Source organism: Eleutherodactylus coqui, chromosome 8, assembly GCF_035609145.1.
Source record: "Eleutherodactylus coqui strain aEleCoq1 chromosome 8, aEleCoq1.hap1, whole genome shotgun sequence".
Classification (NCBI taxonomy): domain Eukaryota; kingdom Metazoa; phylum Chordata; class Amphibia; order Anura; family Eleutherodactylidae; genus Eleutherodactylus; species Eleutherodactylus coqui.
Window position 1 is genome coordinate 171907049 of NC_089844.1, and position 13348 is coordinate 171920396.

The 13348-nt window shown below is 44.0% G+C and overlaps 1 protein-coding gene across 4 annotated transcripts in view; it reads right to left on the reverse strand.

Moving 5' to 3' along the window:
* Nucleotides 1-13348, reverse strand: part of LOC136577180 (nuclear factor 7, brain-like) — a 407170-nt gene that overhangs the window by 370097 nt on the left and 23725 nt on the right. For all 4 annotated transcript variants that reach the window (XM_066576972.1, XM_066576971.1, XM_066576970.1 and 1 more), the window contains 4 exons: nt 6883-6978; nt 6547-6780; nt 6419-6441; nt 6201-6331 (listed from right to left, as the gene is read on the reverse strand). In XM_066576972.1, coding sequence (XP_066433069.1) covers nt 6201-6331; nt 6419-6441; nt 6547-6780; nt 6883-6978 — 484 coding nt within the window. The remainder of the gene's footprint in view (nt 1-6200; nt 6332-6418; nt 6442-6546; nt 6781-6882; nt 6979-13348) is intronic.

Here is a 13348-nt window from a genome sequence, read left to right on the forward strand (position 1 = left end):
GGGGACACCAAGTGTAAGGATGAGTTCACACAACAGAATTGTTGCTGCATTTCAGCTGCAGAATGGGTACTAAAGCAGAGGACACTAAAAACGACAAACCCCATTCACTCAATGAAAAAAATCTGCAGTGGAAAGTGTAAATTGTGTTTAAAATCTGCACTAAATAAAGACCTGTGCGGATTTTGGTGAGAATTTACATGCAGAAAAAAAATTCCATTATGTGCGCCCCTACAGGAGTCAACTGTTGCCGATTACCCCTCCTACACACACCCTAGAAAACAAAGAAAGGAGGCTCTGCGCTAGACCACAATCAGTGACCCCCCTCCTCCTCCTCTGACCACCGGGAAAGTTCATCGGTACAAAATGTTTTTTTCCTATCTTTTGCTGTCTAAACCTTGAGTGCGCTTTATAGTCCGATGCGTCTTACAGTCCGAAAAATAAGTTCTATACCCTGCGCTGTGTGTGAATAAGTGTGTATTTGGAGGTATACGTAACAAGGACTTTATGACACAAGTTATAGTACAGATAGTCCCCTACTTACAAATAGCTTCCTTTCCATAAGCCTGTTCGTATGTCCACACAGATATATGTGTGAAAGGGGATCACAGGTAGATCCAATCCATTCAACGCGAGTGGCGGCTGTTTCCTACAGCCAAAACCCACCAGCAACAGCTCCAATAAGAGGCGCTGCTCATTGGAGCCGTTAACCCTTTAAATATCTGAATTCTGACAGCGGCATTTAAATGCCCTAACTGATGTTCGGAGGTCCTGCACTGCCACTCGCGATAAGAATGCGGGTTGCCGTGGCAGCTGGGGCCTGCTGAAAGGCCCCAAGGCTGCCTACGTAAAGTGCCTATGGCATGGCTTGATAGAATGCCTGTACAGTATGATGTAATGCTTTGTGTGATTTGACACTTGATCACCACCAGCAGGAACTTTATTAGTAATCTGTCCTACAATTGCACTTCTGTGGAATAATAAAATAAATTTAACACGAAATGCAGGGGGATAAAAGGAGCGCCCAACTAAATATCAGCTGCCTAACGTTAGCAGGAGGAAGTGCAGAGTTGGTTTAAAAAAAAAAAAAAAGGATTAAAAGCGACAAAAATCACCAGTCCAGATGGAATACACCCAGTGGTTTTAAGAGAACTAAGCGACGTGATACAGACTGTGGTTTCTTATATTTAGAGATTCTATTGAGACAGGTTGTACCACTGGATTGCCACATTTCCAATGTGGACGCAATACACAAAAAGGGGTCAAAAAGAGAGCCTGCGAAAACGTGTGTATCTGGGAAAAGAACTGGCTCACAGATAGAAAGCAGTGGGTGGTAATAAATGGATTGTACTCTGATTGGGCCTCCGTTGCTAGTGGGGTGCCACAGGGCTCAGTATTAGGCCCCATTCTGTTCAATAACCTGATAAAAGTAATGCAAAGTAAAACGTCAATATTTGCTAATATTCAATTAATACAACGAAGGACAATGTACGGCTGCAAATAGACCTGGATAAAGCTGGGGTCTTGGGTAGAAAAATGGCAAATGAAGTTCAATGTTGATAAATGTAAGGTTATGCACATGGGCAGAAGAAACGAATGTCACCAATATACACTAAATGGGGTACTGCTAGGGAAAAGTGAGATGGAAAAGACCTGGGGGTACTAGTGGATTGTAGACTAAACTGGAGTAACCAATGCCAATCAGCTGCTGCAAAGGCAAATAAAGTCTTGCGGAGCATTAAAAGAGGTATAGGGGTGAGGGACGAGAACATTAATCTTCAACTATATAAGGCACTTGTCAGGCCTCACATGGAATACGGTGTACAGTTCTGGACACTGATGCTCAGGAACGATGTTGCAGTGCTTGAGGGGTTCAAAGAAGGGCAACTAAACTAGTAAACGGAATGAGAGGACTGAAATACCCAGAGAGGTTAGCAAAACTGGGATTATTCACCCTAGAAAAAAAAAAAGGTTGAGGGGCAACCAAATAGCCATGTATAAATACATTAGGATTACAATACAAGGATCTCTCCCATGATCTGTAAATACCCAGGACTGCGACGGTAACGAGAGGGCATCCGCTACGTCTTTAAAGAATGCAGGTTTCATCACCAACACAGAAGGGAGTTCTGTAAGGCCTCATGTCCACGGGCTCCTGCATGCAGAATCCGACGCTGCCTGTAGCCGCGCTCCCCTGTCCAGGTGTTCTTTTCTTCACTACTGTGGATGTGCACAGAAGTGCCGGCCAGCTCACATGCGCAGTAGAACTGTTTTGTTTTTTTCCAAACCCCTGCTTTGCCGCAGATCGGACGGCTTCCACTGACTTCATGGAAGCCGTCCGCACCAAAATGGAGGTCCGCAAGACAAATCAGCATGCTTTAATGCAGGTGTGGACGCTCATGCCTACCTATGGGCAGGTTGAATTGCGGGAGACCCAGACAGATTTCACAATTCAAATCTACCCGTGGACATTGGGCCTAAGAGCAGTGAAACTATGGAGCTCTCTGCCTGAGCACGTAGTGGTTGCATAAAGCGATAGAGGAGCTTAAGAGGGGACTAGAAGTCTTTAGAGCATTATGACATTACAGGATAACGATATTAGTCAGAAGTGTTGAGGTGATCTTCTGACTGCCAAACTTGGAAGCAGTAAGGAACCTTCTCTGAAGAGTGTTGATCCAGGGATTATTCCGGCTGCCATTATGGTGTAGGGGAGGATTTTTTTTCCCCCCAGGGTGGTGTAAATCGGCTTCAGCCTCTACCTTTTTCCCTTCCTCTGGATCAACATGGGGGGGGCGGGGTGGAATCAGGCTGAACTGGGTGGACATTTGTCTTTTTTTCAGTCTAGCATACTATGTATATTTGTGTCAGAGGGACTTCAGTCCAAATCTCTGGGTGACTAGACAAAGGAGTTCACAGAGCTTTATACCAAGGTGGCTGGCTCTCTCAGCATCAAGTTACAATAGTGTCTGTCAGATACAGTTCAACACTTGCATGTAGTATTTTTAGAAGAAAACACTTTAGTTAGCTACATTCTACGTAAGGTGAAGAGAATTTATTAAGGTAAAAGTTAATATGCAGTAGCTACATCCCATGTGCATAGAAACATTTAGCAATAGCAGAAAAGCCTATAATATACTTCTATTATCTGGTTGATAACAGAGAGTAATAGCAGCTGTTACAATATTACTTTTTCTATCTCCTCGTACCACAAACTGACTGCTGAGATGAAGCAACATGTAACCAAAGTCATGCAAGTACAGATGGATTTTTCTTTACCTTGACTCTTATGTGATGGCACGGTGTGCCGTGCAGTCAAGATGGTTTATTTACACTTTGGATTGCCTTCTATGGGTTTTGTTATGTTAGGATATGAGAACAATAGCTTTTTAATGAGTTGAAAAAAAATTTGTGCCATGCTGTCGCAATCAAGCTAAAATTTGCTGCATTTGTACCCGCAGCTTGCCAATGAAGCGTTCACCGGCTGCTCGTTTTTAATGGTTTTAGGCAAACTACATAGTCATCAGCGCTGAACAAAGTTCACTTCACCTGTTTTAACACCTTCCACTGCCAAAATGTAGCCATTTATCCTAGCTGCCACCCCCCGTGTAGATCTTACTGCCCTAACTTTAATGGCAGATCACGCAGCACTTTGCCACTAAAGAGATCGGGCTGAGAAAGCGTCCATCTAACTCTTCTGAGGTGTAGCAAGCTGAAGTGATCAGTTCCTTCAGAGGGAGCGCTGTATTTAGTACTGGAATTGGAGAGTAGACATCTTCTGTCTTGCATTTCAGCTGTGACCAAGGAAAGTTGTGATATTTCGATATATTTCTATGAGCTTCCACATGGAGAGGACAGGATCTGTGTCCAGCTGCCATTACATCACCATTATCGGTGATCTGTGTACAGAGGATTGCTGGGAGGCTGCAGATTATTTCATCCCAGCTCTCAGTAACCCTAGGGCAATAAGTGTGTACCTAAAGTAAGGCCAGGCTCACACGAGCGTATTGTATAATGCAGCGTTTTACTGCTGTGTGAGCTGTCACGCATCCTCTCTTGCGCAGTCTGACTTGCTTCTTTTCAAATTTCACGCTGTCACTTAGCAGCCTTGCTTATAAACACAGCGCATACACTATGTACAGTATTTATTATGTGCCCATAGAGAATAATAGAGCTCCATCACACGTAATATGCGGTAAAATAGAACATGCTGCATTCTTCACGCAGTGTATATATGCAAGTGTGGGTACATTTTCCTAATGTGCCTGTATAAGACAAGACACTCCGTCCATGACATGGATTCACGTTACACGCTCACTTTACACTCTTGTAATAGTACAGCCATAACATGCTAAAAGGTTACCCCAAATCCACACAAATATCAGCAGTCTTTTTTCCTGTTTCTCCAGGCCCAACCTATCTGGGCTCTAACTCAAACATTTTAGCACACATAATTTACACCCATTTACAGATCTCATGAAAAAGTCGACGATGGAGAAACACCTAGAATACAGAGACCTTTGTTTTCAGCATGACAGAATCCATGTCCATCAAAGTACCCATATGTGTTATTGCTAAAAAGTAGGAGTATAGGAATAAATTGAGCCATGAAGATACACAAGTCTAAAAGAGGAATAAAATAGAACTCAAAATTAAAAAGCAGATACTGGTTTTGCTTTGGGAACACACTGGAGTGCGGCCTCTGCTGCAAAGACGTATTCTTGCAAGACATTTTGCTGTGGACATCCAGGCATGTGACAGTCTTAGCGCTGGAAGGGTTAGGCCAGTTTCACACGGTTAAGAAGATCGTACAAGATTTGTGCATTGAAAGACGTACAATTATGAATCCCATTCTTTCGAACCGGGTCATATATTTGATTCTTTCCTGCATTTGGTCACATTCCCCAAGATTCATCAGTGGGGAATGGATTGTGTCAGTAATTCTGGCATAGTGAAAAGATGAGTAAGTGTGTATTTACGTGGTTGAGAAACTTGTGCAAGTTCGGCCTGATGCAATAAAGATTGAACTTGCAATTGTCTTATTTTCATGGACAGACAATTTTTCTCTCAGACAGAGTCTGAAGATAGAAAAAGATTCCAGCATGTCCCATTTTTGGGCAATTCTTGTCCAAAAAAAACAAACAAAAAAAACAAACCACACCATTGTTTCCTATGGGTGCATGAAGAGAAAAAAAAACAAAAACAAAAAAACAAAAAAACCACACTTGCATGCCATGCTATTTGCATTGTAGTGCGTTGTTTTTTCTATTTTCAAGTATTCAAACAACATGCAATTTTTTCATGTGTGGGGGGGAAAAAAACAAAACAAAAAAAAACAAAAAAAAAAAAACACATTTGCAGCAATGCAATACATTTTTAAATCCAAAAGGAATGGCAAAGATTATTGTTCGAACGCCCCATGACTGGATAAATTATTGACTTTTTTGCATAAAATGCTGAGCATTACACCCCATTTATACGCAACTATTAACACTCAAAATTCGTTCAAACGATGGCTTTTCAGCGATAATAGTTGCGTGAAAACTTTCATCATTAACTCTTCGGCTGAATGAAGATTTTTAGGTGAACTTAAAATCCATAATTCAGCAGATAGAGATACCAGCAACAACACCCTATGTTCTCCACAGGAGCAGCTGATTACATTGTATTCAGTTCACAGCCCACGTAAAGGCAATGCATCTGGGAAGACCACATATGCTGGGATTTGCAAACTGCTGCTGGAGGAGAATTTACACGCAAATAAAGGTAATAAACTGCTAATGGTCATTAGTGTTCATTAGCAGTTTATTTAAAACGATCACAAACTTTCAAACATTTGCGTGTATATGGGGCTTAAAAAAAGCTCTGACCAGTAAAAAAAAACAAAAAAAACCCCCCCTCCCCTCAAGTCTTTCAAAGAATGAACGAATGCCATGTAAACCGCAAGAAAAGCAAACTACTTAATGACTATTTTTATGTAGGCTGAAACTCAGCAATAAGTGACAAGTGGATGAATAGTGCATGATGGCTGCGATTTTATCACTCACCTTCACTCGTCTGAACGAATTTTGAGCGATAATTGTTGCGTGTAAAATGGCCTTTACCTTGCGAACTTTATGAACGTTGGAAAAGCCCTTTAAAAACTGTACTGAGAAGATTGTTTTTATGTGATCAGTATTGATGACCCTGCAAGAGTCAACACTTACATGGCGCAATGAAAGATTGCATCTGCTTCCAAATGGAGTACTGAATGGGTCCCTTGAAAGTTCCCTGGCAGAGATCCTTGGAGAGAACTGTGTTCTCGGCTACCATTACATCCTTCTGCTGCTCCTGGCACCTGAAGGGTAAGGTATGAAGATCAGCACAAATCAATCCAACGCCTAGAAATCACAATATTAGGGATACTAATGTGCTGGAAACTTACTTTTCAATTAAAGACTTTATGCCCTGGAGAAAGAGAAAATGGTCATTAAGAAAACAAAGCAAGGAACAAGTAGGCATCCCCAAAGACCCTACACAAGTGTTTACAGGACAGCAGTCAACGGCACTTACTGTCAGGAAAGAGACGGAGTCAGTATAATGCGTCCTCTCGTTGGCCATAGCGATTGTCTCCTTAATGGTGTCCTGGCTCTCCTGCAGCTTGACAAGGTTGGTCTCCATCTCTTTCAGCAAGTTTTCTCCCTGTTCCTGAAGCTGCTCCAGAAGATTCTCCTCACGCGCCTTTAAGAATGTGCGCAGCTTCTCAAACTCTGACACAATGTGCTGCTGGGTCTCCGATACATTGCTCTGAGGGGGAACGCGAACATGAAACAATAAGGACATTACCGGTTTACTACAGATGATGCGTTTGTAACAGACGTCTCTTTGCTACAAAGGACAGTCGCTCACCTTGAGCTGCTCAACCTTCTCACCCTGTTGGCTGGTCAGATGTTCAGTCTCCTTGAGGCCTTCTTCTAATGGAGCCACAATGGCCAACATCTCTGTCTGGAGAGGAAACAATACTTGTAACAGTCTTCATTTCAGGTTTACCCATTTAAATTATGAAATTATCTTCTTGTATTTTTTTTGCATTGTTTTCTGGTCTGTTTGGACCACGACACAACATGAAGAGCACACTACTCCACCATGTGCCTGTGCAGAGCACTGTTGCCACTGTATTTTGCAGACGTGTGCCAAGTACTGCTAACTGTTCTACTGGTATTGTCTGGACTCAGAACTCCACATGGATTTGCCACAGTTAATGTGTTAAACCAACAGTGGTCCTTACCTGTACTCACCCTCGGCGATCCAGCTCCTCAGTCTTTGTTTTTGAACAGATACCACCTGACTGCTGTAGTTGACTGCTTAGAGGTTGGGAGCCACAATGCCAGGAGAATGGCACCTCTCATTGGCTGCAGGTGGTATGTGTTCCAAAACAAAGACTGAGAAAACTGTGGAACTGCAGTATTGGATCACCGAAGGTGAGGATGGGTAATCACTAGAGATGAGCGAATGTACTCGGTAAGGCCGATTTCTCAATCGAGCACCGTGATTTTCGAGTACTTCACTACTCGGGTGAAAAGTACTCGGGGGCGCTGTGGGGCGGGGGGTTTCAGAGGGTAGTGAGGGGTAGCAGCGCGGAACAGGTGGGAGCTCTCTCTCCCCCTCCCACTCCCCTCTGCAACCCCCCGCTCACCCACAGCGCCCCGAGTACTTTTCACCCGAGTAGTGAAGTACTCGAAAATCGCGGTGCTCGATTGCGAAATCGGCCTTACCGAGTACATTCGCTCATCTCTAGTAATCACCATTGCTTTTGTGATTGCAACACATTTGCAGTTAAACTTAAAAAATTAAATAATTAGTCACACACCTGGACAACCCCTTTAAAATAACTTGCAAAGCAGATTTCTTTTATTTTTTTAGTTGCAGCAAGTGGGCGAGATCTCAGCTGCAGAATTTCCACATGCTATTCTGCTGTGGAATAAAGGCAGCAGCGGTTATGTCCCGTGTAAATGTGTGCTAAGAGAGGAGGATGGCTCCCAGTCTAGATATCAGGGAAGTATTAATACAGCAAAGTGAAGAGGGTAGGCCATGTGACAGTTTTTAGAGTACTGCTTTAGTGGTCTTGTAATTTCAGACTACAGAAGATCCTGAAGCTCTCAGATTGGTCTCACAATGACAAAGTGATTTGCCTGCTTTATAATATAGGTAATATAAATATGTCCATCCAGTTCAGCCCATCACTCCCCCAATGTTGATCCAGAGTAAGGCAAAAAAACTCCAATGGGGTAGATGCCAATGCTCTCTATTTCAAGGGGAAAATTTCTTCCTGACTTTAATCTGGCAATCGGAATAAGTCATCAATAGTTAAGCCCCATTTCCATTCAATGATTATCGCTTAAAAATCGTTCAAACAATTTCTTTTGAACGATAATAGTTGCGTGTAAATGCTACCATCTTTTGCTAAATGCTTTTTTGCCGAACGACGATCTTTAGTCCAGCATAAAAACCATCCTTGGTCCGGCTAGCTGATAGCAGGGACCACACGCTGCGATTCTCAACGGGAGAGCTGATAACATTGTTTTCAGCTGCTGTCGTGCAGGAAAACAATGGAGCTGTATGCAGATAACAGACCGCCAGCTGTGGTCATTATTAGTAGTTTATGCAAAATGATCACTCAAACTGTCATTCAAGCTATCTTTTGAGCGATCATCTTTGCGTGTAAATGGGGCTTTAGGGGGGCTGCACACAGCCACATTTGCAATGCAGAATCCGGAGCTGCGTACGCCTCTACATTCCAAACCAATTGCCGCTCACGGCATGCAATGTAAAAGCGTGGAAAAATTCAGGAACCCGAGTCATCGCCTAGCGACGGCACGGGAAAACCTCTATTGCGCATGTTCAATGACCTGGACCATCCGCAGTACAGAATAAGTCAAGAAAAGACAAGTATGCGGGGTCAGCTGCCGGGCATAGGGTCAGATTCCGCTCCGGGCTCCCGAATGCGGAATTCGACCCGTCCGTGTGCAGCCAGCTGAAATTGGAAGAGGTCTGCCATTCAGGACCCACACTGACCAATTGTTCACCAGGCTGCTGTGTTTAAGGTACCAGAAGCAGACAGCTCTGTATACTTTGCAGTGGCCTGGGTTGGTAATGCATTGAATTCAATGGAAACGGTGATTGCAATCCCAACCTGAGTTGCTGCCAAGGGCACAGAGCTGTTTGCCAGGCCACTGTCGATATATACAGATCCGGAAGCAAACCGCTCATCAATGTGGGTCCTGGAGGCAGATCCACACTAATCAACTATTGATTACCTATCCTAAGGACAGGCTATGAATAGCTCAAAGCTGGATAACCCATTTAAAATGGGAGCATAGACAACTAAAATTGTTGGATGTTTTTCAAAGCAATAAAACACAAAGCGACTATCATGGGTCCCACCAGACAGAATTCATCCGTCGATAAACTAAAAGCATTCGCTAGGGGCGAGACCTGCAAAGATCCTGGCCCCAAATTCATTCCTCCCGCTTCGGCGGGATCGCCAATGCTAAAAGACGCCAACTCAAACGCATCCGAAGACACAGTCTAAACCCTGCAACAGCTATCCGAACAGCTCCTAACGGCAATTCAAACATCCAAGACCACTCTCACTAGCAAAATTGATGAAGTAAAAATGGATGTGAGCCCACTGAGATAAGACCTCCAACACCTGAGAAAGCGTGTTACAAACACAGAAGACAGAATCTCCACACTAGATGACACTGTCTCTCCAATGTCGCCGCAATACGAGATCTCACACAGAAAGCCGAATACTGGAGGCAAAAAGAGGAAGACCTTGAAAATCGCTCACGGCGAAAAAAATCAGCGCATAGTGGGCCTACCAGAACGAGCTGAGGGGCAAAGACCTGAGGAATTCTTGAAACGATGGCTCCGTGAGCTCTTCCCCAATGCTGGACTATCGCAGGTCTTTGTGATTGAACGAGCCCACCGAGTACCTATGAAGCCGCCTATACTGGGTGCTCCGCCTAGACCCTTACTAGCAAAACTATTTAACTCCCGCGACAGACATAATTCTGCAAGCTGCCAGAAAAGGAGGCCCCCTACGCCACGGTATGCATTTTCCCGGATTTCTCCGCGGATCTCCAAAAACAAAGAGCATAATTTTTTGGAATAAAGGCAACTCCGAGACCTACAGCTCCCGTACTCCACGGTATACCAGGCACGACTACGACTGATAGACGGAGATCGCACCCGCTTCTTCTCTTCACCATCCGAGGCGGAAGAATGGCTGACCACCAGACGTCGACCACAAGGACTAACGTATACATAACCTAACCACCCTTTCTCTCCTAGGTGTTGGGACTCATAGAATATACAAACGCACTTCTAAAAGTACCTAACTTCTTTATTCCTGACATACCTCGAACATATTTGAGCCCGAGATGTCGGGCATGGGACTTCCACTACCTACTGCAAACTCTCGAGATAGCGGCGAGTCGCTCTCCTTTAATATACTTAACACCTCTCTCCCTTCGCCTACCCCCCCCCCCTCTTTTTTTCCACCTCCCCCTCCCCCCCCCGACAACTTGCCGATTCGCATGACTCTTAAAACCCCAGGCCCGACTGCCATTAAAAGGCTGAGGATACACCCATTCTGGCTCTCATTGCTCGGCCCAAATGATTGTATAACGGATCAGATCCAAATATATTATGAGGCACATGGAGCACACTCTGATATGATGTTGGTATGGAAGGCATTTAAGCCTTATCTCAGGGGTTGCTTCAGATCCTAAGTTTCCTTTATTAAAAAAGCCACAGCACGAGAAGGGGAGCACCTAGCGGAGCAATGTCAACTACTAGAAAAAGAATTTATCTCTGACCCCTCAGACACCAAAAGAAAGGGGTGGTTACAGGCAGGTAGAGATTATCTACTATACCTAAAAGAAAAGGCCCAAAGGAACCTGTTCTTTACCTGACAGTCCTTTGAGCTAGGCAACCAGTCTAGTAAATTACTAGCCTTTATGGCCCGACAAGAGACCGCCCGCCCCCCGTCGGTACTTAGGATCAAATCAGCCCAATACTTAGACCCAAAAGACATCCTAGATAGATTCCAACAATTCTACTACGATCTATATCAATCCCAGACTGACTACCCCCCTGCAGAATTAGAGACTTATTTAACTAACATAATATTTCCAATAATACAAGAAACTCACAAGTCCCTATTAGACTCTCCCATTACAACGGATATTGCAAGACGACAGACCCCGGGACCAGATGGCCTGCCAGTAGAGGTTTATATACACTATAAGGAAGAAATTACACCACACCTACTCTCTTTATATAAACATATATTTGGAAAAAAAAAAAAAAAAGATCATCTCCCAGAGTCAATGCTAGAAGACAACATAGTCCTTATCTTAAAGCCAGATAAAAACCCAGAGGAATGTGGGTCATATAGGCCTATTTCGTTCTTAAAACACAGATTACAAAATCCTTACTAAAATGCTGGCCTCTCGCCTAAACCAAGCCATAAAGGACATCATACACCCTGACCAGACCGGCTTTATCCCTGGAATGTCTATGTCGGACATCAAAAGGACGCAGGTGGTCACACAGGTGGAGATCGGACTGGGCCTTGGCCTCACTAGATGCAGCTAAGGCATTTGACTCAGTTGAGTGGCCATATTTGATGGGGGTTTTACAGAAGTTCAGATTTGGAGATTCATTCATTAAATGGATCACTGTTCTATATAGATCCCCGACGGCCAGTACAGTGAACGGCCTGACCTCCACCTCCTTCTCACTTCACAGAGGGACCCGACAGGGCTGCCCGCTTTCCACCCTCCTGTTCGCAATCGCCATAGAACCTCTGGCTCTGAAGAGTCGACAACACGGATTATATAAGGGAATCCAGATAGGACCCAGAGAGGATAGGATAGGGCTATACGCAGACGATATAATACTTGACATGTCGGACCCCAAGAACACTCTACCACTAGCTATCTCCCTAATAGACAAGTTTGGGAACTTTTCAGGCCTGCGTATTAACTGGCAAAAATCTACTGTTATGCCTCGAAGACCAGAGGGATGGTTGATGGGAGATGTATTCTGCAGACTACAAGTTGTCCCTCAATTTAAATACCTAGAAATTCATATCACCAGAGACTATACCCAAAGTCTTGAGCTAAACACCACCCCTTCATTGGCAACCCTACAACTAAAATTAAAGACTTGGAGCTCCCTGCTATTGTCTGTAGCGGGCAGAATAAACCTTACTAAAATAATACTCCCCAAATATTTATATATTCTAGAACACGCAGAAACAACTATACCGCAGAACTTTTTCAAAAAGACTAACTCGTTAATAGTATCATTCATCTGGGGAAAATCTAGAGGCAAACTCCGCATGGACACTCTACAAAGACCTAAGGAAATGGCAGGAATGGCACTACCAGACTTTAAACTATATTACCTAGCAGGGCAGATCAGATATATCAGTCACTGGCTGTCGGGCTCTCCTCTCCCGAACTCCGAGCACCACTTGATGTTTTTTCTTTCAGAAAGATCACTCTGGATCCTCCTGGAAAAACCAGGAGTGACTAGACAAATGCTGCCCATCTATAGACTCGCAACAAATGTGTGGCTGGCATGTAAGCTATTGACCAAACAAGATGACATTCCTTCGGAAACCCCCCTATGGGATAATAGAGAATTACCACACCTGATGAACCTGCCAGATGGAGAGTTCTGGTCAAATCTGGGAATCACCACACTAGAACATTTATACATTGATGGAGTATTGGCCTCCTTTGAGCAGCTACAGCAACTATCCCAAGTCCCTAGAGTGTCACAAATATAGATCCGCGCCACCACACAAAGAAACCGAACTAAAGGGGATTTTTACTCACCTGGTGCACAGCGGGATTCTTCGTGGACGCAAAGAACCCGCTTGCACCGATGATCCCCTAGAGTGGGCTTTTTCAGATACCTACAGCTTAGACATGCCTTAACAGCACAATTCCCAGAGCCCAGACAATCTTTCTCTATACCCATTAATAGGCATACTGCGTACCCAATGACCCAGAGACCTAATTTCGGTGCTATATACTCACCTACTACACTCCAAGATCCCCGATGCACCAATGACAGTGATGGAAAGAACTTATCCCCTGTTTAACTAATGAAGACTGGGAGACTGCAATGTCCACATACACTATGGTATCACCAGCCGCAAACAAACTAACCCAATTATACATTCTACACCAGTGTTATCAGACACCGATTACGCTTCACAAAATGAATAGAACGGCTACTAGCCAATGCCACCGCTGACGGGCACCCAATGTAAATTTCAACCCCCTGATTTGGT